This window comes from Salvelinus fontinalis, chromosome 19 (assembly GCF_029448725.1).
Source record: "Salvelinus fontinalis isolate EN_2023a chromosome 19, ASM2944872v1, whole genome shotgun sequence".
Classification (NCBI taxonomy): domain Eukaryota; kingdom Metazoa; phylum Chordata; class Actinopteri; order Salmoniformes; family Salmonidae; genus Salvelinus; species Salvelinus fontinalis.
The window spans coordinates 14,955,204-14,980,468 of NC_074683.1; the positions used below are offsets into that span (position 1 = coordinate 14,955,204).

Genomic DNA, 25,265 nt, shown 5'->3' on the forward strand with positions numbered 1-25,265 from the left:
TGTATTTTAGATTTTTTTGTATTTTATCCCCTTTTTCTCCCCTATTTCGATCTTGTCTCATCGCTGGAACTCCCCACCGGGAGCGGGAGGCGAAGGTCGAGTCGTGTATCCTCCGAAACATGACCCGCCAAACCGTACTTCTTAACACCCGCTCTCTTAACCTAGAAGCCGGCCGTTCAACTGACGACTGAGGTCAGCCTGAGGCGCCACAAGGAGTCGCTAGAGCGCGATGAGCCAAGTAAAGCCCCCCCACGGCCTAACTCGGACGATGCTGGGTTAATTGTGTGCCGCCCTATGGGACTCCCGATCACGGCCAGTTGTGATACAGCCCGGGATCGAACCTGAGTCTGTAGTGACACCTCTAGCACTGATGCAGTGCCTTAGACCGCTGTGATACAGCCCGGGCTCTAACCTGAGTCTGTATTGACACCTCTAGCCCTGTGATGCAGTGCCTTAGACCGCTGTGCCACTCGGGAGGCCCCACAAATGTAATGTTAAAACCTTCTGTAAATGTAATGTTTAACTGATAAAAACATTTTTTAAGAGAGGCGAGCAAATAATTTTTTTTTTAATAAAAATACAAAAGTGGACCCTCTTGGGGCCTCCCGGGTGGCGCAGTGGTCTAGAGCACTGCATCGCAGTGCTAACTGCGCCACCAGAGTCTCTGGGTTCGCCCCCAGGCTCTGTCGCAGCCGGCCGCGACCGGGAGGTCCGTGGGGCGACGCACAATTGGGCTAGCGTCGTCCGGGTAAGGGAGGGTTTGGCCGGTAGGGATTTCCTTGTCTCATCGCGCTCCAGCGACTCCTGTGGCGGGCTGGGCGCAGTGCGTGCTAACCAAGGGGGCCAGGTGCACGGTGTTTCCTCCGACACATTGGTGCGTCTGGCTTCCGGGTTGGAGGCGCGCTGTGTTAAAGAAGCAGTGTGGCTTGGTTGGGTTGTGCTTCGGAGGACGCATGACTTTCGACCTTCGTCTCTCCCGAGCCCGTACGGGAGTTGTAGCGATGAGACAAGATAGTAATTACTAGCGATTGGATACCACGAAAATTGGGGAGAAAAGGGGATAAAAAATTTAAAAAAAATAAAAGTGGACCCTCTTGTTCCTATAACTACCTTAGTTCAACTCCTAGCGACCTATTACAGAAACTGTAGCCTCTTGTGGAGGCTAAAAGAGGCATAGTTCAGCCATAATCGGAGAGGAAGATCTGTATCTCTTTATTGGAAGAGATATTTTTTCTCTAATCATGTAACTTTTCATATCTATATATTTTTTATGTTTCAGAAAAGTGAAAAGGCACATCCTCGAGGGGGTCCAATCAGGCTCGCAGGTCGATCTTAATATACTTTAAAATGACTAAAACCAAATCGAAACAGTTTACATTTTTTAAATGGATCATACAGTTTCTTGACTGTGTCCAGCTTGTTAATAATCTCTGAAATTTAAACTAGACAGTTAGGGACAATGTTGGGCGACATTACTTTAAAAGTAATTACAACATTACTTACTATGGAAAGTAACATGTTACATTACTTTTGCGTTACCAAAAAACAAAACCCTCTGAAGATGCCTTGCGCATGTTGGTCATTCATTCTTATGCCTAGTAGAGGAGGCACACTACCTTTTGAATGGCTACCGTCCATAGCCTAATCCAGGGTTTCTCAAACTCGGTCCTGTTAATTTCAATTGACTGATTTACTTCTATGTACTGTAACTCAGTAAAATCGCTGAAGTTCTTGCATATTGCATTTATATTTTTGTTCAATATATATTATTTAGTTGAATTATTTGTACACAAGTAAATGCATATATAAAACCAACTGGGCATAGTAAAAGGTGAAGCTCAAATACGACGGCAACTGGCTACCGGTGTTGTATTGTTTTACACACAGATACAAATGTATTTTAAATTCTACAATTCATGAATTGAATTCCTAGTCACTCACTCAGTTTGACCCCCGACCCCGCTGTACAGTATTGCACTGCAAAGGGTGTTGCTACTGTAAATGCACTTTCAATAAAGTGGATTTGATTAGATGTATTCGATAAAGCCCATCGTCTGACCCTCACTCCCCTCCGTGCCCTCTGTAGGAGTATGCCAAGGTGGCGTGCAGTAAGACCCAAGCATGCGGCCACCTCTGTGGCGGGGTGAGGAATGAGAAGAGCTGCCTGCCCTGTCTGCACGGCTGCAACAAGAGCACAGGCCGCCTGAAGCAGGACGCCGACGACATGTGCATGATCTGCTTCACTGAGGCGCTCTCTGCCGCTCCCGCTGTCCAGGTACGCTATACTGTACACATAATTACATTTTATTTCACCTTTATTTAAACAGGGAGTCATTCTGAAACCACGGTCTCTTTTGCGGATGAGCCTTGCATGAACGCATCAATCAACATCAAATTACACAATACATGAAAAGCACACACAAAACACGGAGAGCGAAACACAATCATATGAAACAAACACATTCTTCAGTAAAAAGGCCCTGAATTGGACTGAATTGCGCGAGAGGCACCAACTACCAACTTTAAGGAGTTTTGGACGTCTCTACTGAGTTAGGTAAATCTGCTTGATATTAATAAAAGAAAAGGATCTCCAGGGTTAGCCATCCCTGATTCCGGGTCTGCGATCTTCTGTCTGAAGCTGAACAATTTTGTATTTATTTATTCCTGTGGTCCAGCATTATTAAGGCAGTTATATGCAATTTAAAATATTACGTGACATTACATTTTACAACACATTAAGTGTGTGACCTCAGGCCACCACTCTACTATCACATATCTACAACACAAAATCCATGTGTACGTGTGTGTATATTGCGTTAACAATGACGTAAGGTACGGCAGAAGTTTATGCAAGAGGGCTTTAGATACCGAGAGCACTGCATTGATCTACGCTACTTCAGAGGGCCAGCCAACCTTCTGATAAAATGCAAAATTATGTATACTGAACCTATCGCCCTTACTAAAGCGCTATGATAAACTGTGGCTTCAATACTGTGGCAACTGCATTTACAGTATATAGATGGTACAAATACTATTGTTGATAGTATTATATTGTATCTCTATGATACTTGATTCAGACAGTGACTCACACCTGGGTTTATTAGAATCTGTTTAGAGTTTTTTTTGCCTGGAGCCAGATGGGTGGAATTTGAACTTATGGGACTGTTATATTAGTTTCAACGCCCCATGCGGGTTCGACCATGTTTAACTAAAGTGTTTGAAAATAATACAAATACTATTTGAACCAAGGACCTTGTTTGTCTTTAGGCCATAGATGTGTTCGATGTCAGGTTCCAAATGTTCTGTGTGTGGTTTCTGTTCTTTTCCTCAGCTGGACTGCGGTCACGTGTTCCACCTCCAGTGTACCCGTCGTGTTCTGGAGAACCGTTGGCTCGGGCCCAGGATCACCTTCGGTTTCATGTCCTGCCCCATTTGCAAGGTACTATTCAACGTATGTAGCCCCGCCCACTTGACCCGAGCCATTTGGAAAGCGGTTGTCTTTCAACATCCGACCCATTGACACACAAGCAAAACCATAATTAAATAAGAAGTAAATGTGTCGTTTTCTCGTAATATAAGCACTTGGAAGCCGACGTTAGCATAATTAGCATTGCCGGAAACGTAACATGGCGGGTTAGCTAGACTAGCTTATTAGACTATCTAATGATCGTTCTCCATACAGGCTGTATTTCTTTTCAATCGAAGAGCAATGCTTGAAAGGGCAATGTTGTTAGACACAGAATACCAATGGTGTAACGGCGGTCCTCCTCCTCTTCGCCCGAAAAGGAGGAGTATTGATCGAACCAAGGCGCAGTGGAGTTTGAACACATATTTATTTAACGAAAACACGAACTTAACTAAACTAACAAAAACAACAAACGGTGTAGACAGACCTAGACGACGAACTTACATGAAACAAGAAGAACGCACGAATAGGGAAACAGACTACATAAACCGAACAAACCGTAAACAGTCCCGTATGGTGCAAACATATACACAGACACGGAAGACAATCACCCACAACGAACACTGTGACAACGCCTACCTAAATATGACTCTTAATTAGAGGAACGCCAAACACCTGCCTCTAATTAAGAGCCATACCAGGCAACCCAAAACCAACACAGAAACAGAAAACATAGAATGCCCACCCAACCTCACGTCCTGACCAACTAACACACATAACAAACTAACATAAATAGGTCAGGAACGTGACAAATGGCAGAAGACAGAAACGGTGCTGACATGTTTTTATGTAGATAACATTAGGATATTTGCGATCTGTTGTGCTACAAATTTAACTAGCTAACCCGCCAGTTATTATTCTATGGGAATGCAAATTATGCCAACGTCGGCTACTGAGTGCTTATACTACTTACATTTATTCCGATAAAATCAATTGATGAAGGCTAAAAGTGAAGGTTTTAACTATTACTTAAATAAATGTAGTTTTTAATAGTGAGCGAGCGTTGAGCCTTATCCTTTTCAATAACTTTTCTCACCAGAGAATTACAAGGTCTTTCAAATTCTGTGCAAGTTATTTAATTGTTTTTTGACAAATGTAATTTATATCTAATCGCATCACCAGCTGTGTATCAATGCGCCAGAAGTTGAAAGACAACCGCAGCAAATTGGCTGCACCCTGGTTGCCAGGCGAATATGATGATGATGCCAATCTCCAGTGTCGCCCTGGAACATGTAGTAATACACAGCCTCAAATATGTTCTAGAACAGTGGGAGAACATCCCGCCCGTTTCCATTGGTTTATCTTCCATCTATTCCCTCACAAATGCACCAAGTATGGATTTACATCTGTTTATTGATTCGCTGGTTTGGTTGCTTTGTATGGAGGGCTCGCCCCTTTTCATTTTTTTTGTCTATTTTACTGAAATGTACTTGTCACTAGTCTTGCACACAAGGAATTTCAGCCGTGTGTTTAGCAAAAATAAAAGTGGTATTCCATAATTACACTCCCCCTTATACCAGAATTGAGGCTCTCTGTTACCATGCATACAGTATGTGCAGCGCGCAGGTACCCTGTGATACCTGATACGCACCCACTTTACACCACAAAGGGCTACATGGGAAACCGTATCCACCACACCTTGGACAGGATTTACTTCTCTAAAATAACTGGGATTTTTGCAAGTAGTAGGGCAATATAAAACACATACATAACCATGAACAGGTTTAACAGAGATCATGTGGTCTAACGGTTAGTGCCTCTGACCTCAGCACTCACAGGAATTGCATGGGTTCAACTCCAACCTACTGCCCTTCTGACTCACACTCCTCCTACCTTTACTTTCTGCTCTTCACTGTCCTACCTGGTCAATAAAACAAAGCAAACGTTCCAATGAGTGGCAATGAATTGTGTCATGTAGAGTTTACAAATGGACCTTGCAAAGATTCATATCTTCGTGATTTTCAATGTAACGTGCTTGGATCATAACGGCTCTGACTGAGTTTGAACTAACTAGCATTGTGCCAGCCGAGTTAAAAAGGGAGATAGAATTGACTCGGACTTTTAATTAACTGGGCTGTTGCGTTTTTCCTCCCAGAACAAGATCAACCACTCGGTCATCAAGGACCTGCTGGACCCTATCAAGGAGCTGTTTGAGGACGTACGGAGGAAGGCTCTGATGAGGATGGAGTACGAGGGGCTGCACAAGAGCGAGGCCATCACCACGCCCGGTGCCCGCTTCCACAACGACCCGGCCGGCTTCGCAATGAATCGATACGCCTACTACGTCTGCTACAAGTGCCAAAAGGTAGGCACTTGGGGTGTAACGGTTCACCAAACCCATGGTTTGGTACATATTGTGGTTTTAGGGTCATGGTTCGATATGAATTGCCAACAGTTACTGTAGACAAACAAAAATTATCTAAGAAAATGCTAAATGTTGGTATTCCTGATTTACATATATGATCATGAGTCATATAATGCCTGATGAGAACATATGATGACTCATCAACAGCAACACTAAAATAAAGTGCAGTATGCGTGTGCAATCAATATGTAAACATGGCTCAGACATTGTATAGGTGTATGCTATAATGTTTTCTTGCAAATAGAAAAATAGGCGTACTTTAGGCGCTCTGTCTTCGTAGCACGGTACTTCTCATTTCCCACTCTGGAGTAATGTGATGAACTGTCATTGTTTAAGTAGCTCTCTGTAGCCCTGGAGGTCCATCCATCTGTAGGAAGTGCAACACAGGGTGCATTGACCAATTCATTAACAATGTTGGCTTCAGCTTGCTCATAATGAGCGGGTACTACCTGTTTGCTGAAATGCGTGCGAGACGGAGAAGTGCGTAACGTGGCTCGGGCACTTACACAAGGTCATGAAACCCCTTATTCTTAACCACCAAGAATAGGCGCATATCCGTGGTTATAAACATTTTCATGCACTGAATGAAATGAAAAAAGGTACTAACCACATTTAGCTAAAACTTAACAAAGGTACAATCTATTGTGACAATGATGTGTACATATGTGCAGCTTTATGCTCCTCCTTCAGATTCATCATATTATGATGATCAGTTTATTGACAATCTCCATACAGAAATCATTCAATTTCAGGCAGAGGGTAAAGTGCTTCTTTGTGGAGATGTCCATGTAAGAACAGGTTCTGAGACTGACTACACTGATGCGGGAGGTAACCACCACATATTTGGACACCCCTTGTACTGTTGCCCTATTATAAATAATAGAAACAATCCTGACCAAATACTGAACAAAAATGGGAAGGAGTTAGTGCATCTCTGTCGAGCCTTAGGCCTGTACATGCTTATTGGTAGAATCAGAGGGGACTAATTAGGTCAGTTTACTTACTGCTCAGCTCTTGGGACAAATGTAGTTGATTATGCCATCACTGACATCGACCCCTCCTCCATTAGTGCATTCACTGTCCGACCACAGACACCATTGTCAGATCACAGACAGATCCAGTTTCTGAAGAAATTAACCGGCAATACTCATTCAAAAAAACAGCCCAATAAACTCTAAATGAACCAATCGTACAGATGGGCTCCAAACAGTGTAGAGAGATTAATTGAAACATTGAACTCAAATGAAATGATGAACTCTATACAGTTCTTCAATAACTCGCAATATCAAAACAATGAAGGTGTCAATTCGGCTACTCAAAACATCAATTGCATATTCCAAAAAGCAGCATCAAAAGCAAATTTGAGAAAACCAAAGAAATGCAACATCAGAAACAAGAAACTAAATGTTTCTGAAAAATGTAAAATAATTAGAAAACACCTAAGACAAATGTCAAATGAAAAACATAAGCAGCAAAACAACCCAGAGCTATGCTATGAATACTTTGAAACACTGAAACAGTATAAACATACACTGAAACGTAATAAATTGAATTATACCAGTAAGACACTTGATGAAATTGGAAACGCAATTGACCAAAATCAGTTCTGGGACATATGGAACAATTTAAGCACGACAAAGCCACAAGAATTATCGATACAAGATGTTGGATTATGGAAAACTTATTTTGATAATCTATACAAAAACATCCCACAAAAAGACTTACAATAGAACCAATGAGAAATTCAAGAAAAATGTAACATCCTTGAATCAGTCATTAAAAACAACAAAAATCCATTTGATTAGCCAGTAACCCAACAAGAACTAAATGAAAAGCTCAAATCTATAAAATCAAAGAAAGCTGGTCTAGATAACATCAGAAATGAAATGCTGAAAAACAGCACACCTGAGTTGCAAAATGCTGTGCTTAAATTGTTCAACACGGTATTAACTTCTGGCTGCTTTCCTGATGGTCTGGAACCAGTTATCTCCTACATCCATGAAAGTGGAGACAAAACAGACCCCAATAATTACAGGGGAATTTGCGTAGACAGCAACTTGGGAAAGGTTTTCTGTAGCATTTTGAATTCAAACCTTTCTTCAAGAAAAAAATGTAGTAAGTAAATGTCAAATTGTCTTTCTCCCCAAAATTCGCACTACTGACCACACTAATTAACAAACACATCCACCCCCCAAAAAAGAGGGCAAAATCTTTGCTTGCTTTATCAACTTTAAAAAAAGCATTTGATTCTATTTGGCACGAAGGGCTATTCTACAAAATTTTCCAAAATGGGCTTGGTGGTAAGGTGTATGATTTAATAAAATATATGTACACAGAAAACAAGTGTGCAATAAAAATCAAAAACCAAAGAACAGAATTATTTTCACAACGTTGAGGTGTGAGACAAGGCTGCAGTTTGAGTCCAAATCTTTTCAACATTAATATCAATGAATTAGCAGACAAGTTGGACCATTCTCCAGCCCCAGGACTTACATTATTTAACACAGAGGTAAAATACCTGCTATATGCTGATGACTTGGTTCTTCTATCACCAACCAAAGAAGGTCTTCAACAGAATCTTAACATTCTAGAGAAATATTGCCATAATTGGGCCCTGGCTGTAAATCACACACCCCCATGATTTTCCCCCAAATATAGAGATGTCAGAAACACAAATATAAATTCACCTTGAACAACACTATAATTGAACACACAAAAAATTACTCATACCTTGGTCTGACCATATCTGCATCAGGAAACTTTAATATGGCAGTGAATGCACTCAAAGAAAAAGCCCGCAGAGCATTGTATACAATAAAAATGAAATTATTCAAAATAAACATCACAATTAGAATTTTGACAAAAATATTTGACAGTGTAATCCTACCAATAGCTCTCTACAGAAGTGAGGTTTGGGGGCCACTCAATAAATTGGACTTTAAAATGTGGGAAAAACATCCAATTGAAGCCCTACCTACAGAATTCTGTCGGGAAATTCAACAAGTCCAGAGAAATACACCAACTAATCAATGTAGGGTAGAATTAGGGCTGCTTTCCAGTAGTAATGAAAATACAGAAAAGATCCCAAAAAATGTGTCTACATTTAAATTCAAGTCTGCAATTTAAAGCACTTCAAACCCAAGAGTTGAGCCCAGAAACGAGCCTTCTCAGTGAGCTGGTGTTGGAACTAAACAAACAAGCTGACACCAGCAATGCTTCAAAAGAAAGAATTCCAATAAACAAAATCATGAACCATCAAAGGACTCATAAACTCAGCAAAAAAAGAACGTCCCTTTTTCAGGACCCTGTCTTTCAAAGATAATCCATAAAAATCCAAATAACTTCACAGATCTTCATTGTAAAGGGTTTAAACACTAGTTCCCATGCTTGTTCAATGAACCATAAACAATTAATTAACATGCACCTGTGGAACGGTCGTTAAGACACTAACAGCTTACAGACGGTAGGCAATTAAGGTCACAGTTATGAAAACTTAAAAGACACTAAAGAGGCCTTTCTACTGACTCTGAAAAACACCAAAAGAAAGATGCCCAGGGACCCTGCTCATCTGTGTGAACCTACCTTAGGTATGCTGCAAGGAGGCATGAGGACTGCAGATGTGGCCAGGGCAATAAATTGCAATGTCCGTACTGTGAGACGCCTAACACAGCGCTACAGGGAGACAGGACGGACAGCTGATCATCCTTGCGGTGGCAGACCACGTGTAACAACACCTGCACAGGGTTGGTACATCCGAACATCACACCTGCGGGACAGGTACAGGATGGCAACAACAGCCCGAGTTACACCAACGCACAATCCCTCCATCAGTGCTCAGACTGTCCACAATAAGCTGAGAGAGGCTGGACTGAGGGCTTGTAAGCCTGTTGTAAGGCAGGTCCTCACCAGACATCACTGGCAACAACGTCGTCTATGGGCACAAACCCACCGTCGCTGGACCAGACAGGACTGGCAAAAGGTGCGCTTCACTGACTAGTTGCGGTTTTGTCTCACCAGGGGTGATGGTCGGATTTGCGTTTATCGTCGAAAGAATGAGAGTTACACCGAGGCCTGTTCTCGCGATCAATTTGGAGGTGGAGGGTCCGTCATGGTCTGGGGTGGTGTGTCACAGCATCATCGAACTGAGCTTGTTGTCATTGCAGGCAATCTCAATGCTGTGCATTACAGAGAAGACATCCTCCTCCCTCATATGGTACTCTTCCTGCAGACTCATCCTGACATGACCCTCCAGCATGACCATGCCACCAGCCATACTGCTCGTTCTGTGCGTGATTTCCTGCAAGACAGGAATGTCAGTGTTCTGCCATGGCCAGCGAAGAGCCCGGATCTCAATCCCATTGAGCACGTCTGGGACCTGTTGGATCAGAGGGTGAGGGCTAGGGCCATTCACCCCAGAAATGTCCGGGACTTACAGGTGCCTTGGTGGAAGAGCGGGGTAGCATCTCACAGCAAGAACTGGCAAATCTGGTGCATTCCATGAGGAAGAGATGCACTGCAGTACCTAATGCAGCTGGTGGCCACACCAGATACTAACTGTTACTTATGATTTTGACCCCCCCTTTGTTCAGGGACACATTATTCAATTTCTGTTAGTCACATGTCTAGCGTATGTCTTTTGGTGAATCTTATGTTCATACAAATATTTACACATGTTAAGTTTGCTGAAAATAAATGCAGTTGACAGTGAGAGTACATTTCTTTTTTTGCTGAGTTTATTTACAACATTGAAAAAACTAAACAAAATCCCAAAGCCGACTAAATTGCCATCTGACACTAAACAGAGAATACGAATTGGCTGGTAATCTCTACTCTGTCAGAGATACGAAGCAGAGACAGATCCTTACCAAATACAAGCTGAGTGACCACCAATTGCCAATAGAAACCGGCAGACATAAAAAGACATGGCTACCCAAAGAGGAGCGTGTATGTGGTCACTGCACGACAGGGGAGGTAGAGACAGAGATGCACTTTCTCCTTTACTCTGAGAAATATTCCTTACCAAGATATTCATTATTCACAGAAATGACTACATTTATTCAAAATTTTAAAACAAAAAATATTCATAGGCGAAGGAGCAATGGCTCTTCTTGCAGTTAAATACACTGCTCAAAAAAATAAAGGGAACACTTAAACAACACAATGTAACTCCAAGTCAATCACACTTCTGTGAAATCAAACTGTCCACTTAGGAAGCAACACTGATTGACAATACATTTCACATGCTGTTGTGCAAATGGAATAGACAAAAGGTGGAAATTATAGGCAATTAGCAAGACACCCCCAAAAAAGGAGAGATTCTGCAGGTGGTGACCACAGACCACTTCTCAGTTCCTATGCTTCCTGGCTGATGTTTTGGTCACTTTTGAATGCTGGCGGTGCTCTCACTCTAGTGGTAGCATGAGACGGAGTCTACAACCCACACAAGTGGCTCAGGTAGTGCAGTTCATCCAGGATGGCACATCAATGCGAGCTGTGGCAAAAAGGTTTGCTGTGTCTGTCAGCGTAGTGTCCAGAGCATGGAGGCGCTACCAGGAGACAGGCCAGTACATTAGGAGACGTGGAGGAGGCCGTAGGAGGGCAACAACCCAGCAGCAGGACCGCTACCTCCGCCTTTGTGCAAGGAGGTGCACTGCCAGAGCCCTGCAAAATGACCTCCAGCAGGCCACAAATGTGGACAGTTTGATGTCACAGAAGTGTTACATTGTGTTGTTTAAGTGTTCCCTTTATTTTTTTGAGCAGTGTATGTATTTGCCTGCCATAGCCTGAGGGACACTGAATAATAACATCTGCATAGTAAACAGTAACCTACTTATTATTATTGTTATTACTATTATTGTTATTAATATTATTATTGTTGTGATTATCATTCCATATAGTAGTGGTATGGGGTGACGGTAATGATAGCAGTTTAGTGGTGGTAGTAGTAGTTGTAATGATGATGATGGTAGTTGTAGCACTGATGTAATGATGAAGATAGCAGTTATTAGTTAGAAGTTAGTTATAGTTTCATTTTCCATGTTTAGCTTTTTATATTTATTACAATTCTACTATTGACTGTTAGCATTTTATTTATTTTTTATTTCATTTTGTAGTATTATTATTTACTACAATTTTATATTTGTTATTCTTTATAATTGTATTACAATGTATATTGTTGCGTTGGCAATAGAGAGAGAGAAACTTATCGTCAATACCGTTTCGAAACTATTCTCACAGTAATGAAATATTTTGCACGTGAACCGCCGCCCATTTGGAATAAGAAATCATGAATGTATTTATGTGTGAATGTTTTTGTCCATCGCGTCGTATAGTCCTGAACAGAACTACAGAGTTTACTCTGTTCCATTCGCTCCTGAAGCTGCTTCTTTGAAGATAGGTTAACCTGCCGTGTCAATGGTTCCCATGGTGGTGATGAGTGTAGCGTACTACGGTGATTTGGCAAGAGTGGTAGGATGGTTTGAAGAGTTTGCTTTTCTAGAGATTTGACTCAGGACAGCTCATCAGCTGTACCAGTGATGGTCTGAGAGAGGAGTTTCCCCCCTCGTTGGTATTCAGGATTCGACCACCGCCGTCTTTCTGGTATAGTCTGGGAGGTGAGTTGATTTTCTTCACCTCGTGTTGAGGTTCAAAGTTCTAACCATTTCAAAGGTGTAGCTACGGCCTCACTTTCCCTGGTCTAATGTTAATCTCTGTTACCAATCCTTTTATGCGCTCTGACCAAAGGGGACGGTTCCATTAGTCAGTATGTCACGTTCTCTGACCTCATTCGTGGCGTGGCTCCTTACTATGCACAGTTTATAGGAGAGATTCACTTATACCTCCTAAAATCACATTCCTATCTTCACAAAAATACTTCAATAATTTTTCATATTTCATATACAACGTTAAGGATGGAGACTTCATATCTGTAGTGTAAATACTTTAAGTTACAGTATTTCCTTAATAACCTTTTTAATGACAACGCAAAATAAAAAACATTATGACATTAGTTTTCTATAGATCCTCTCTGACCATTCCCCACGTTCTTATGTTGGAAATATTGTTCAAGTATTGGCGTTAGAACATGTCAGAGTTTCGGCGGGAAGACTGTCTGCGAAACAAAGGCACATTCCTAAGCGCATTTGAAGAGGGAGGGAGAGAGTCGTCTTCTACTTTAATTTACGACAGGGTGTGAGGTGTCAAAACCCCCACTCCAGTTCCCTCCTCCCCTCCGCGGGTGAGGGGGTCTGGTGGAAGTTTATTAATTGCAAAAAGCTGATCTGCCCATTTGAATCACACCAGGACAGTCATGAAAAGTTGTGAAGCATCAAATCAATTTAACATGATTTATATGGCTTTTATTAAGCGGTGCTTATGCCACCCTTTATAAAGCACAGGTTTAGGTCATATTTGACATAGTGGGTTATGTCACATTTCTCTCTATACTTTATTTTAAATGTTTTACTTTATATCCTTTCTTCTCCCCAATTTCATGATATCCAATTGGTAGTTAGTCTTGTCCCATCGCTGCAAAAAGGTCGAGAGCCATGCGTCCTCAAACACGATCCTGCCAAGCTGCACTGCTTCTTGACACACTGCTCACTTAACCCGGAAGCCAGCCGCACCAATGTGTCGGAGGAACTGGCTTTAACTGGCGACCGTGTCAGCGTGTATGCTCCCTGCCCGCCACAGGAGTCGCTAGAGCGCGATGGGACAAGGACATCCCGGCCAGCCTAAACTGGACGATGCTGGGTCAATTGTGCACCGCCTCATAGGTCTCCCAGTCGCGGCCGGCTGCGACAGAGCCCAGGATCGAACCTGGGGTTGTAGTGACGCCTCAAGCACCCTGCTTTGCTCGGGTTATGTCACATTTGACATTGGTGGTTATGTCACATTTAGAAGGGATGTTTTCCTTATAGGGATTTTTTAAGATTAAACTTATTGTCGATTTAGCAAGAGTGTTGTCGTGTGAATTAAAAAAATAACAAACTTAAATAGTGAGCTATACCTTTGGGAACACAGTAGCAGCAGGGATACATTTTCCCTACATGGAATGTTTTGGAAGTAATATCTTTTACAGATGTCTGTCAGTTTCACTTGTCTCTAATAAACTTATTTAGGAGGCTTATCCCCTGACCCCTTCCCTTCCTTCCTCTGTTGCAGGCGTACTTTGGGGGAGAGGCGCGCTGTGATGCGGAGGCAGGACAAGGAGACGACTACGACCCCAGCGAGTTGATCTGTGGAGCATGCTCAGATGTGTCCAGGGCACAGGTGGGTGGAGGGAAAGGTCCAGAGAAGGCCTTAAGGCAGCGTTTCACAAACTCATTCCTCAGGACCCCAGGTGGTGCACGTTTTGGCTTTTCCCCTAACTAGAGGTCGACCGATTTGTTTTTTCAACACCCATACCAATTTATTGGAGGACCAAAAAAAAGCAGAGACCAATTAATCGGACGATTTTTTTTACAAATTGTATTTATTTGTAATAATGACAATTACAACAATACTGAATGAACACTTTTATTTTAAGTTAATATAATACATTAATAATATCAATTTAGCCTCAAATAAATAATGAAACATGTTCAATTTGGTTTAAATAATGCTAAAACAAAGTGTTGGAGAATAAAGTCAAAGTGCAATATGTGCCATGTAAAAAAGCTAACGTTTAAGTTCCTTGCTCAGAACATGAGAACATATGAAAGCTGGTGGTTCCTTTTAACATGAGTCTTCAATATTCCCAGGTAAGAAGTTTTAGGTTGTAGGAATTATAGGCCTATTTCTCTCTATACCATTTGTATTTCATTAACCTTTGACTATTGGATGTTCTTATTGGCACTTTAGTATTGCCAGTGTAACAGTATAGCTTCCGTCCCTCTCCTCGCCCCAACCTGGGCTCGAACCAGGAATACATCGACAACAGCCACCCTCGAAGCATCGTTACCCATCGCTCCACAAAGCCGCGGCCCTTGCAGAGCAAGGGGAACAACTACTTCAAGGTTATCAAAGCAAGTGACGTCACCGATTTGAAACGCTATTAGCGCGCACCCCGCTGACTAGCTAGCCATTTCACATCGGTTACACCAGCCTTATCTCGGGAGTTGATAGGCTAGTCATAAACAGCTCAATGCTTGAAACACAGCGAAGAGCTGTTGGCAAACGCTCGAAAGTGCTGTTTGAATTAATGTTTACGAGCCTGCTGCTGCCTACCACCGCTCAGTCAGACTGCTCTATCAAATATCAAATCCTAGACTTAATTATAACATAATAACACAGAAATACGAGCCTTAGGTCATTTAATATGGTCAAATCCGGAAACTCATTTCGAAAACAAAACGTTTATTCTTTCAGTGAAATACGGAACCGTTGCGTATTTTATCTAACGGGTGGCATCCCTAAGTCTAAATATTGCTGTTACATTGTACAACTTTCAATGTTATGTCATAATTATGTACAATTCTGGCAAATTAATTACGGTCTTTGTTAGGAATAAATGGTCTTCACACAGTTCGCAACGAGCCAGGCGGCCCAAACTGCTGCATTTTACCTTGACTGCTTGCACGGAATGCAAGAGAAGTGACACAATTTCCCTAGTTAAAAGAAATTCATGTTAGCAGGCAATATTTAAAAAATATATATAACAGGTTTCAAAAATATATACTTGTGTATTGATTTTAATGGTTAGGTACACATTGGTGCAACGACAGTGATTTTGTCGCGAATGCGCTTGTTAAATCATCACCCGTTTTGCGAAGTAGGCTGTGATTCGATGAGCAATTAACAGGCACCACATCGATTCTATGCAACGCAGGACACGCTAGATAAACTAGTAATACCATCAACCATGTGTAGTTAACTAGTGATTATGTTAAGATTGATTGATTGTTTTTTATAATGTTTGAAGGGGTACGGGACTATACAAAGTTTGGGAACTACTGTCCTGTTGCCTCACCCAACTTCTGTTGAGCTTCAATTGGCGGACAGATAGCCTTACATTCTCCTGCAAAATGTCTTGATAAACTTGGGAATTTATTTTTCCATCAATGTTAGCAAGCTGTCCAGGCACTGAGGCAGCAAAGCAGCCCCAAACCATGATGCTCCCTCCACCATAGTTTACAGTTGGGATGAGGTTTTGATGTTGGTGTGCTGTGCCTTTTTTTCTCCACATAGTGTTGTGTGTTCCTTCCAAACAACTCAACTTTAGTTTCATCTGTCCACATCATATTTTGCCAGTAGCGCTGTGGAACATCCAGGTGCTCTTTTGTGAACTTCAGATGTGCAGCCATGTTGTTTTTGGACAGCAGTGGCTTCTTCCGTGGTGTCCTCCCATGAACACCATTCTTGTTTAGTGTTTTACATATCGTAGACTCGTCAACAGAAATGTTAACATGTTCCAGAGATTTCTGTAAGTCTTTAGCTGACACTCTAAGATTCTTCTTAACCTCATTGAGCATTGTGCTCTTGCAGTCATCTTTGCAGGATGGCCACTCCTAGGGAGAGTAGTTTTTTTTAAAGGGCAGCTCTCACCAACATCTCCAATCTCGTCTCATTGATTGGACTCCAGGTTAGTTGACTCCTGACTCCAATTCGCTTTTGGAGAGGTCTAGCCTAGGGGTCACATACTTTTCCCAACCTACACTGTGAATGTTTAAATGATGTATTCAATATAGACAAGAAAAATACAATCATTTGTGTTTTATTAGTATAAGCAGACTGTGTTTGTCTGTTGTGACTTAGATGAAGATCAGATCTAATTTTATGACCATTATTTAGAGATCCAGATAATTCCAAAGGGTTCACATACCTTATTTACATAGTGGCAAAAAAAAAGTATTTCAGTTCTTTAATTAAATTTTTTATAAATTTGCAAAAATGTCTATAAACCTGTTGTCGCTTTGTCATTATGTTTTTATTTAATCAATTTTAGAATAAAGCTGTAACGTAACAAAATGTGGAAAAAGTTGAGGGGTCTAAATACTTTCCAAATACATCCTGTTTCCATTGATCATCCTTTCCCAATGTAGTAATAACACATCCACGTTCCATCTGCAGATGTGTTCCAAGCACGGGACAGACTTTCTGGAGTACAAATGCCGGTACTGCTGCTCGGTGGCTGTGTTCTTCTGCTTCGGCACCACTCACTTCTGTAACGCCTGCCACGATGACTTCCAGAGGATGACCAGCGTGCCCAAGGAGGAGCTGCCTCACTGTCCTGCAGGTACAGACTTACTGTGCTTAATGCATAATCATGGCAGTTTTTTGCTTTGTACTGAAAATGCTCTGTCTTGAAAACTTGACTGCTGACATGCACACTTTTTGGGGGATTGTATTTCAGTGAACAAAATACTAAAACAATCAAAGTTTATTGGTTGCGTACACAGTTTTGCAGATGTTATCGCAGTTGCAGTGAAACGTTTGCGTTTCTACCTCTAACAATGCAGCAATATCGTGCATTACAATAACACTAGGGAAAGAGGGATACCTAGTCAGTTGCACAACTGACTGCATTCAACCAAAATGTGTCCTCCGCATTTGTATCTGTATTTATTATGGATCCCCATTTAGCAACTACTATTCCTGGGGTCCAGCGAAATTAAGGCAGTTTATACAATTTAAAAACAATACATACACAGATTTCACAACACACAGTGTGAACCTCAGGCCCCTACTCCACCACTATCACATATCTACAATACAAAATCCATGTGTAAGTGTGTGTATAGTGCGTATGTTATCGTGTGTGTGTGTGTGTGTATGCATGTGTCTGCCAATGTTTGCTTCCCAGTCCCCGCTGTTCCATAAGGTGTATTTGATCTGTTTTTTAAATCTGATTCTACTGCTGCATCAGTTACTTGATGTGGAATAGAGTTCCATATAGTCATGGCTCTATGTAGTACTGTGCGCCTCCCATAGTCTGTTCTGGACTTGGGGACTGTGAAGAGACCTCTGGTGGCATGACTTGTGGGGTATGCATGGGTGTCCGAGCTGTGCGCCAGTAGTTCAAACAGACAGCTCGGACACCCAACCCCTCTGAATCAGAGAGGTGCGGACGGCTGCCTTAATGGACGTCCACGTCATCGGCTCCAAGGGGAACGGTTGTTATTAACTGCCTTGCTCAAGGGGAGAATGGCAGATTTTTCCACCTTACCGGCTTGGGGATTCAAACCAGCGACCTTTCGGTTACTGGCCCAACGCTCTTAACTGCTAAACCACCTGCATACACACATAATCTAAAAGTTTTAAAAGATAACAATCAAGAAATGAAGACATACTGTATCAAAACGAGCAATATCAGAACGAGCGATGTCAAATACATTATATGTACAGACCATTCGAAAAGTATTCGTACCCCACAATTTGTTACGTTACAACCTTATTCTAAAATTGATTAAATAAAACATTTTCCTCATCAATGTACACACAAAACCCCATAATGACAACGCGAAAACAGGTTTGTTTTTTTACAAAACTACAGAAATACCTTATTTCCATAAGTATTCAGACGTTCGTTCGACAGGGGAGCTGCCTCTCCTCCCCCTTCTGATAGTCTCCACTCCCAACTAGAGGCCCGGAGCGGATACAAACAACAAATAGTTTCACTGTCCTGGAGCCTGATCTTCCTGCACCTTCGTCGCTGAGGGTACCTTCGTCTGCAGCAGCAGACTCCTACGATTTCGAAGTCGGCAACTTTCTGTCCCTGCTCTGGATCGAGCGGGGCTTCTCCATCTGTCGGAGGCCTGCGCTGGGAGAAACGGCTCAAGTTATCCTGCCTCTCTCCCGTTCGTAAAGGGTTCTACAAATCCTGTGAAGCGTGGGAGTGGGTGGATTTCCTTGTCTTTCCAGCCAAGCGTGATTTTGGGCAGGTCCACGGAAAGAAATGTTGACCATTTCTGGTGCAAAAACAATGTCCAATCCCGGAGTTTGAGAAAATTACATTGCTAAGCTGCTCCCGAATGTACTACATTAGGACATAGAAATCGATTTATATTGTATTCAATGTGGGTTTTAATGACATTATGAAGAGCAGCTCTGACCAGTTGAACCTGGTTGACTGACTGACTGACTCTGTTAGACTAATAAAAGACCCAACATATCTGGCCCTGTGTCCTCTCTGAATCGTGGCATTTGAACGCTATAGCAAGATTCTTTGTCTTCACAACTGGCTACGTGATTATTGCAGCTCAGTGGGTGTAACTTTTGTTTACAATTTCGATACCTTTTGGAAGCAAAACACGTTTTATAAGGAGGATGAGATCCACCCAAATCATTTGGATTCCTGGATCCTCACACCGCATTATAAGGCTGCGTTGAGACAATAACTTATCAATGACCCAAGCCCAGCTCAGTTAATCCCTACCATTGTGTAGCTGAGTCATCATAATGCTTTAGCAAATGTACATTATACCATGGGCGTTGGTAGACACAATGTAAGTAACCTAATTTATGTCCTTCTAACTGCCCCGAATGCCTCTGCTGATCCTACAGCTATTGTATGCAGTAATCCTGTGTCTATGAACCGGAGTTATACTGTTGCCGGGGTGCCCTAGTAGGAAGTCCACTGTGTGCAGCTCTCACCATGCACTAACATAAAGAACATGAGCATATCTACTTCTACTAAGCTTCCCAGTAACACAATGAAAACAAGCATCCCAGAAAAGTGCTCAAAATAGCCCAGTTAAAATATGTAGCTTAAGAAACAAGGTTCATGAAATCACTAATTTGCTAGTACCAGAGATTGTCAGAAACTCTATGTGAGTTTCTGACAATCTCTGAAACTCACATAGATAATACCATTGACGACACTGTGGTAGCAATACAAGGTTATAACATTTACAGAAAAGACAGAAATGCCAAAGGTGGAGGTGTGGCTGTTTATATTCAGAGCCACATTCCTGTAAAGATTAGAGAGGGTCTCATGTTAAATACTGTTGAAGTAATATGGCTGCAGGTTCATCTGCCTCATCTAAAGTCCATTCTGGTGGGATGCTGCTGTAGACCACCAAGTGCAGTCAGTATCTGGATAATATGTGTGAAATGCTTGATAATGTATGTGATATAAATAGAGAAGTATATTTTCTGGGTGATTTTAAATATTGGCTGGCTTTCATCAAGCTTCCCACTCAAGAAAAAGCTTCAAACTGTAACCACTGCAACATGATTCAGGTTATCAGTCAACCTACCAGGGTTGTTACAAACAGCACAGGAATGAAATCATCAACATGTATTGATCACATCTTTACTAATGCTGCAGAAATTTGCTTGAAAACAGTATCCATATACATTACAACAGGGCTCTCCGACCCTGTTCATGGAAAGCTACGGTCCTGTAGGTTTTCACTCCAACACTAATCTAGCACACCTGATTCTAAGAATTAGCTGGTTGATAAACTGGTTAGTTACAACTGGGGTTGGAGTGAAAACATACAGGAAGGTAGCTCTCCAGGAACAGGGTTGGACTCCCCTGCATTACAAAATAATAGCCATATCTAGGAATACCAAAGTTCCAAAGGCTGGGCCTAATATAGTGTATGAGGTCATTTAATACGTTTTGTAGTGATTCATACGTTGATGATGTAAATAATATTTGTTGGTCTGTGTTGTGTGATGAGGAGCAACCAGACGCTGCACTTGACACATTTATGAAAATAATTATTCCAGTTACTAATAAGCATGCACCCAGTAAGAAAATGTCTGTACAAACTGTTAAATCCCTGTGGATTGATGAGGAATTGAAAAATTGTATGGTTGAGAGGGATGAGGCAAAAGGAATGGTAAATAAGTCTGGCTGCACAACCGATTGGCAAACGTACTGCAAATTGAGAAATCATGTGACTAAACTGAATAAACAGAAGAAACTACACTATGAAACAAAGATAAATTACATAAAGAATGATAGTAAAACACTTTGGAGCACCTTAAATGAAATTTTTTGGGGGAAGGTAAACTCTATCATTCATTGAATCAGATGGCTCATTCATCACAACACCCACTGATATTGCCAACTACTTAAATTATTTTTTTAATTGACAAGATTACCAAACTTAGATATGACATGCCAGCAACAAATGCTGATACTACACATCCAAGGATTATTGATAAAAGTATGAAAGCCAAGCATTGTAATTTTGAATTCTGTAAAGTGAGTGTGGAAGAGGTGAAATAATTGTTGTCTCTCAACAATGACAAGGGTCTGACAATTTGGATGGAAAATAGTGGATGATATTGCCACTTCTATTTGCCACATCTTCAATTTAAGCCTACTAGAAAGAGTGTGCCCTCAGGCCTGGAGGGAAGCGAAAGTCATTCCGCTACCTAAGAATAGTAAAATCTCATTTACTGGCTCAAATAGCCGACCAATCAACCTGTTACCAACCCTTAGTAAAGTTTGGGGGAAAATTGTGCTTGACCAGATACAATGCTATTTTACAGCAAACAAATTGACAACAGACTTTCAGCATGCTTATAGGGAAGGACACTCAACAAGCACAGCACTTACACAAATGACTGATGATGGGCTGAGAGAAATTGATGGTAAAATGATTGGGGGGGGCTGTTTTGTTAGACTTCAGTGTGGCTTTTGACATTATTGATCATAGTCTGCTGCTGGAAAAATGTATTTGTTATGGCTTTACACCCCCTGCTAAGAGTTACCTGTCTAACAGAACACAGAATGTGTTCTTTAATGGAAGCCTCTCCAACATAATCCAGGTAGAATCAGGAATTCCCAATGGCAGCTGTCTAGGCCCCTTTCCTTTTTAAAACTTTACTAACGATATGCCGCTGGCAAATATTTCTAAAACAAAAAGCATTGTATTTGGGACAAATCATTCACTAAACCCTAAACCTCAACTAAGTCTTGTAATAAATATTGTGGAAATTGAGCAAGTTGAGGTCACTAAACTACTTGGAGTAACTCTGGGTTGTAAACTGTCATGGTCAAAACATATTGATACAGCAGTAGCTAAGATGGAGAGAAGTCTGTCTATAATAAAGCTGCTCTACCTTAACATCACTATCAACAAGGCAGGTCCTACAGGCCCTACATTTGTCACACCTAGACTACTGTTCAGTCGTGTGGTCAGGTGCCACAAAAAGGGAAAATTGCAATTGGCAGGGCAGCACGTCTGGCCCTTGGATGTACACAGAGAGCTAAGATTAATAATATGCATCTCTCCTGGCTCAAAGTGGGGGAGAGATTGACGTCGTCACTACTTGTATTGACATGTTGAATGCACTGAGCTGTCTGTTTTGAACAACTGGCTCACAGCTCGGACACCCATGCTTACTCCACAAGACACGCCACTTGAGGTCTCTTCACAGTCCTCAAGTCCAGAACAGACTATGGGAGGCTCACAGTACTGCATAGAGCCATGACTACATGGAATTCTATTTCACATCAAGTAACTGACGCAAGCAGTAAAATGACAGCTTATGGGAAAAAATACAGCTTATGGAACAGCGGGGACTGTGAAGCAACACAAACATAGGCACAGACACATGCATACACACACGATAACATAAGCACTATACACACATGGTTTTTGTATTGTAGATATGTGACTGACTGGCTCAAAACGGTCTTGTGTAGCAACATTTTTAATTGTGTTTTTTACATTGGATAAAAGTAGAGACTATGAGCTACAAAATGGTATATCATACACTACTATAATGTATGAAATGTATAAAACACTATGTAAACATTGTTAAAGTGACTTTGCTTTTGAGTGTAGTATGCCTTTATGCCCTTGGCTCCTTTAAGGAGCATATCAGGCCATTGACAAATGTCTTAAATTTCACTCGGTACTGGGCAAGTTTTTCCTTGTCGCAGATGTTGAAGCACCAGGTATGCAACCGGACCAATCCCCTATTTATCCATTGTTATTTATTTACCAGTTATTTACTTCAACCAGGAAAGTTGATTTCGAGCACTTGTTCTTAACCTGAGGTTAAGCTGACCTGGTTCTTCAGGCAGAGCAAAATAAGGTTCACAAAGAAGGTTGAAAACCACTGGTTTACAACAGCAACCCGGGGAAGAGTTATAATGGAAAAGAGAAGGGATGAATGAGCCAGTTGGTGGCAGGGGATGATTCGGTGGCTCCCTGTGGAAAATAAAAATGATCCATTTGAGTCATTCAGACCAAGGGATCTGTGTGTTTCGAAGGTCCGTTAAAATAGTGATGTCATCGTAATTCCAAGCTGATGTTGCTCCGATGCTCTTTGACATACTGTAGTTCAGAGGTGCTGCTCAGTGCTTAGCGGAGGGCCGCCACATCGCCTGCTCATTTGACCCTGTTGGCACTTGATTGATCAGTCAATATCATTGATTGGCCAGAATCAGACCTCTGTCCTCCACATCTAAATCAGTGACTGGGAACCAACAGAGGTTCTTCAAATATGATGAAGGGAATGACAAACTATTTTATCAAATCCCAAATCATGACAAACTGTCAACTGTAGTCTCAAACGGGCAAATTTTCACTTTGTCTCCCATTGACATTAATGCATGACTTAGGTAGAATCAAGCCAAATTCCTCATTGTTCTCATTTGTTCTCCTTGCGTCTCAAGGTCCAAAAGGCAAGCAGTTGGAGGGGACTGAGTGCCCCTTACACGTGGTTCACCCACCCACCGGCGAGGAGTTTGCCCTGGGCTGTGGAGTGTGCAGGAACGCCCATAGCTTCTAAAAACACCCAGGTCTGAAAACTGAGAGACACGTACCGAACACTTTTCCTACTGGGACTGCAGGATGTTGGCTGCAGCCTGAGCCCAGCCTGTCAAGTATCTCCTCGTGTTGGCTTTCATGTTGTCAGATGGCCCTGGACACTGGATCAGGCTTTCTACCATACCCAAGAGTCCCAAGTTGTGCTCTTCTACCTAGCAACCAGAGTCTTCGAGGCTACTACAAAACACACAGAGAGTTGAGGCTCTCTATGTGCATTCCAGAGGAAACTCTAATATAATAATGAAACTTGTGTCCTGTTTGCATGTGGCCGTTGTAACCCCTTGGCTTCCATAGAAGTTGCACACCTCCCGATCACTGAAGTGTAACAATGTATTGAATATAGTTTTTTTTGCTTAAGGCAATTAGGATGAACTTGGGATATATACAAGAAAAAAGATGAGACGGGCTGTATTTCCAGCTTCCTAACAATGAATTCAAAATATTGTTGTATGTCAACAGACTTTTTTGTAATCCTGTACATTATTATTATGTCGAGTGCATCATGGGTTGACAGACCAAAAAAATTCAGTGATTAATTCTGAATAAGGTGGTGAAAAAGACTTATGAATATGGTTTGGAGCAAAATAGTGTGCAGTTGATCTAATCTTGTATATAATGATGTATTCTTAAGTTGCTGCTCTACACTTCAATTTTGTTTGATATTCTGGTTTATGTTTTGAGCCAGAACTTTTAATGAAGTGCAATACTGGGTGTGCCTCCTATCTTGCAGCTGTTTATCCTATGGAATGTATGTCAATAAAAGCCACTGTACATTTTTATACGGCGATAAACAGTAGTATTCCCCCAATTCAAAATGTCAGATCACTTCTGTTCTCTGAAAATGATGAGGAACCCAGCGTCTGCAGTGTATGAAGGTCGATTGATGTGAACACTTTTTTCTGCTCCACAATCAGAAAAATTACGCTGCGATAAAACCCTTTTTTCTGTGTGTTTTTTTTAACAACTCAGAAGGTGAGTATGCTGTAGGCTACCATTCTATTGTAAATGTGCGGTAACTCAACGTGTTGGGGGGCCAGTCTTCAGAACCAAATGGTAAAAATAATTGTGAATCCGTGATGCTTTTCCATCAGTAGGAGGCAGGGGGGACATGGGTCTGGGTATGGGGGTCTGAGAAAAAACAAACAGCTGTTGTAAAAGCGTATTACTTGTAATATCTGTGGTGAATGGATTTGAATGGAAATAAACCAGGTTCTCTGTTTCGCAAGGTACATTTAAGAGGACGGGTGTGTTTTATTCACTTGGTTTTACCACACCAATGCAACTAACGAAATAATTGTATCCTGCTGATACAGTCAACACCATATGTATTTGGAAAGTCCAGCAAATTATTTTTCGTTTGGATCTATACTTTGGGGCAGCAGATAGCTTAGTGATTAGAGCGCTGGGTCAGTAACCGAAAGGTTGCTGGATCAAATCCCTGAGCTGACAAGGTAAAAATCTGTCATTCTGCCCCTGAACAAGGCAGTTAACCCACTGTTCCCCGGCAGGCCGTCATTGTAAATAAGAATTTGTTCTTAATTGACTTGCCTAGAAAAATAAAGGTTCAATAATTTCTTTTTAAATACTCCTGCACTTAAAATCAACTGTTTCATTTGAGGTGACAGTACAAACCATCTGTCACCTTTTAAATGAGGGTATTTTCATTCATATCTGTAGACCAAAGTTTAGTATTTAATCCCATATTCCTTGTACGCAA

The 25,265-nt window shown here is 41.6% G+C and overlaps 1 protein-coding gene across 20 annotated transcripts in view; it reads left to right on the forward strand.

Annotated features, from left to right (window-relative positions):
- mycbp2 (MYC binding protein 2) overlaps positions 1–24,777 on the forward strand; it is a 211,337-nt gene extending 186,560 nt beyond the window's left edge. For 15 of the 20 annotated variants that reach the window (XM_055870888.1, XM_055870878.1, XM_055870881.1 and 12 more), the window contains 6 exons: positions 2,087–2,275; positions 3,332–3,451; positions 5,562–5,771; positions 13,995–14,102; positions 16,881–17,046; positions 23,395–24,777. In XM_055870888.1, coding sequence (XP_055726863.1) covers positions 2,087–2,275; positions 3,332–3,451; positions 5,562–5,771; positions 13,995–14,102; positions 16,881–17,046; positions 23,395–23,510 — 909 coding nt within the window. In that variant the 3' untranslated portion in view covers positions 23,511–24,777. The remainder of the gene's footprint in view (positions 1–2,086; positions 2,276–3,331; positions 3,452–5,561; positions 5,772–13,994; positions 14,103–16,880; positions 17,047–23,394) is intronic. The other 5 variants (XM_055870882.1, XM_055870883.1, XM_055870896.1 and 2 more) reach the window with 1 other exon arrangement.
- The last annotated feature ends 488 nt before the right edge of the window (positions 24,778–25,265 follow it).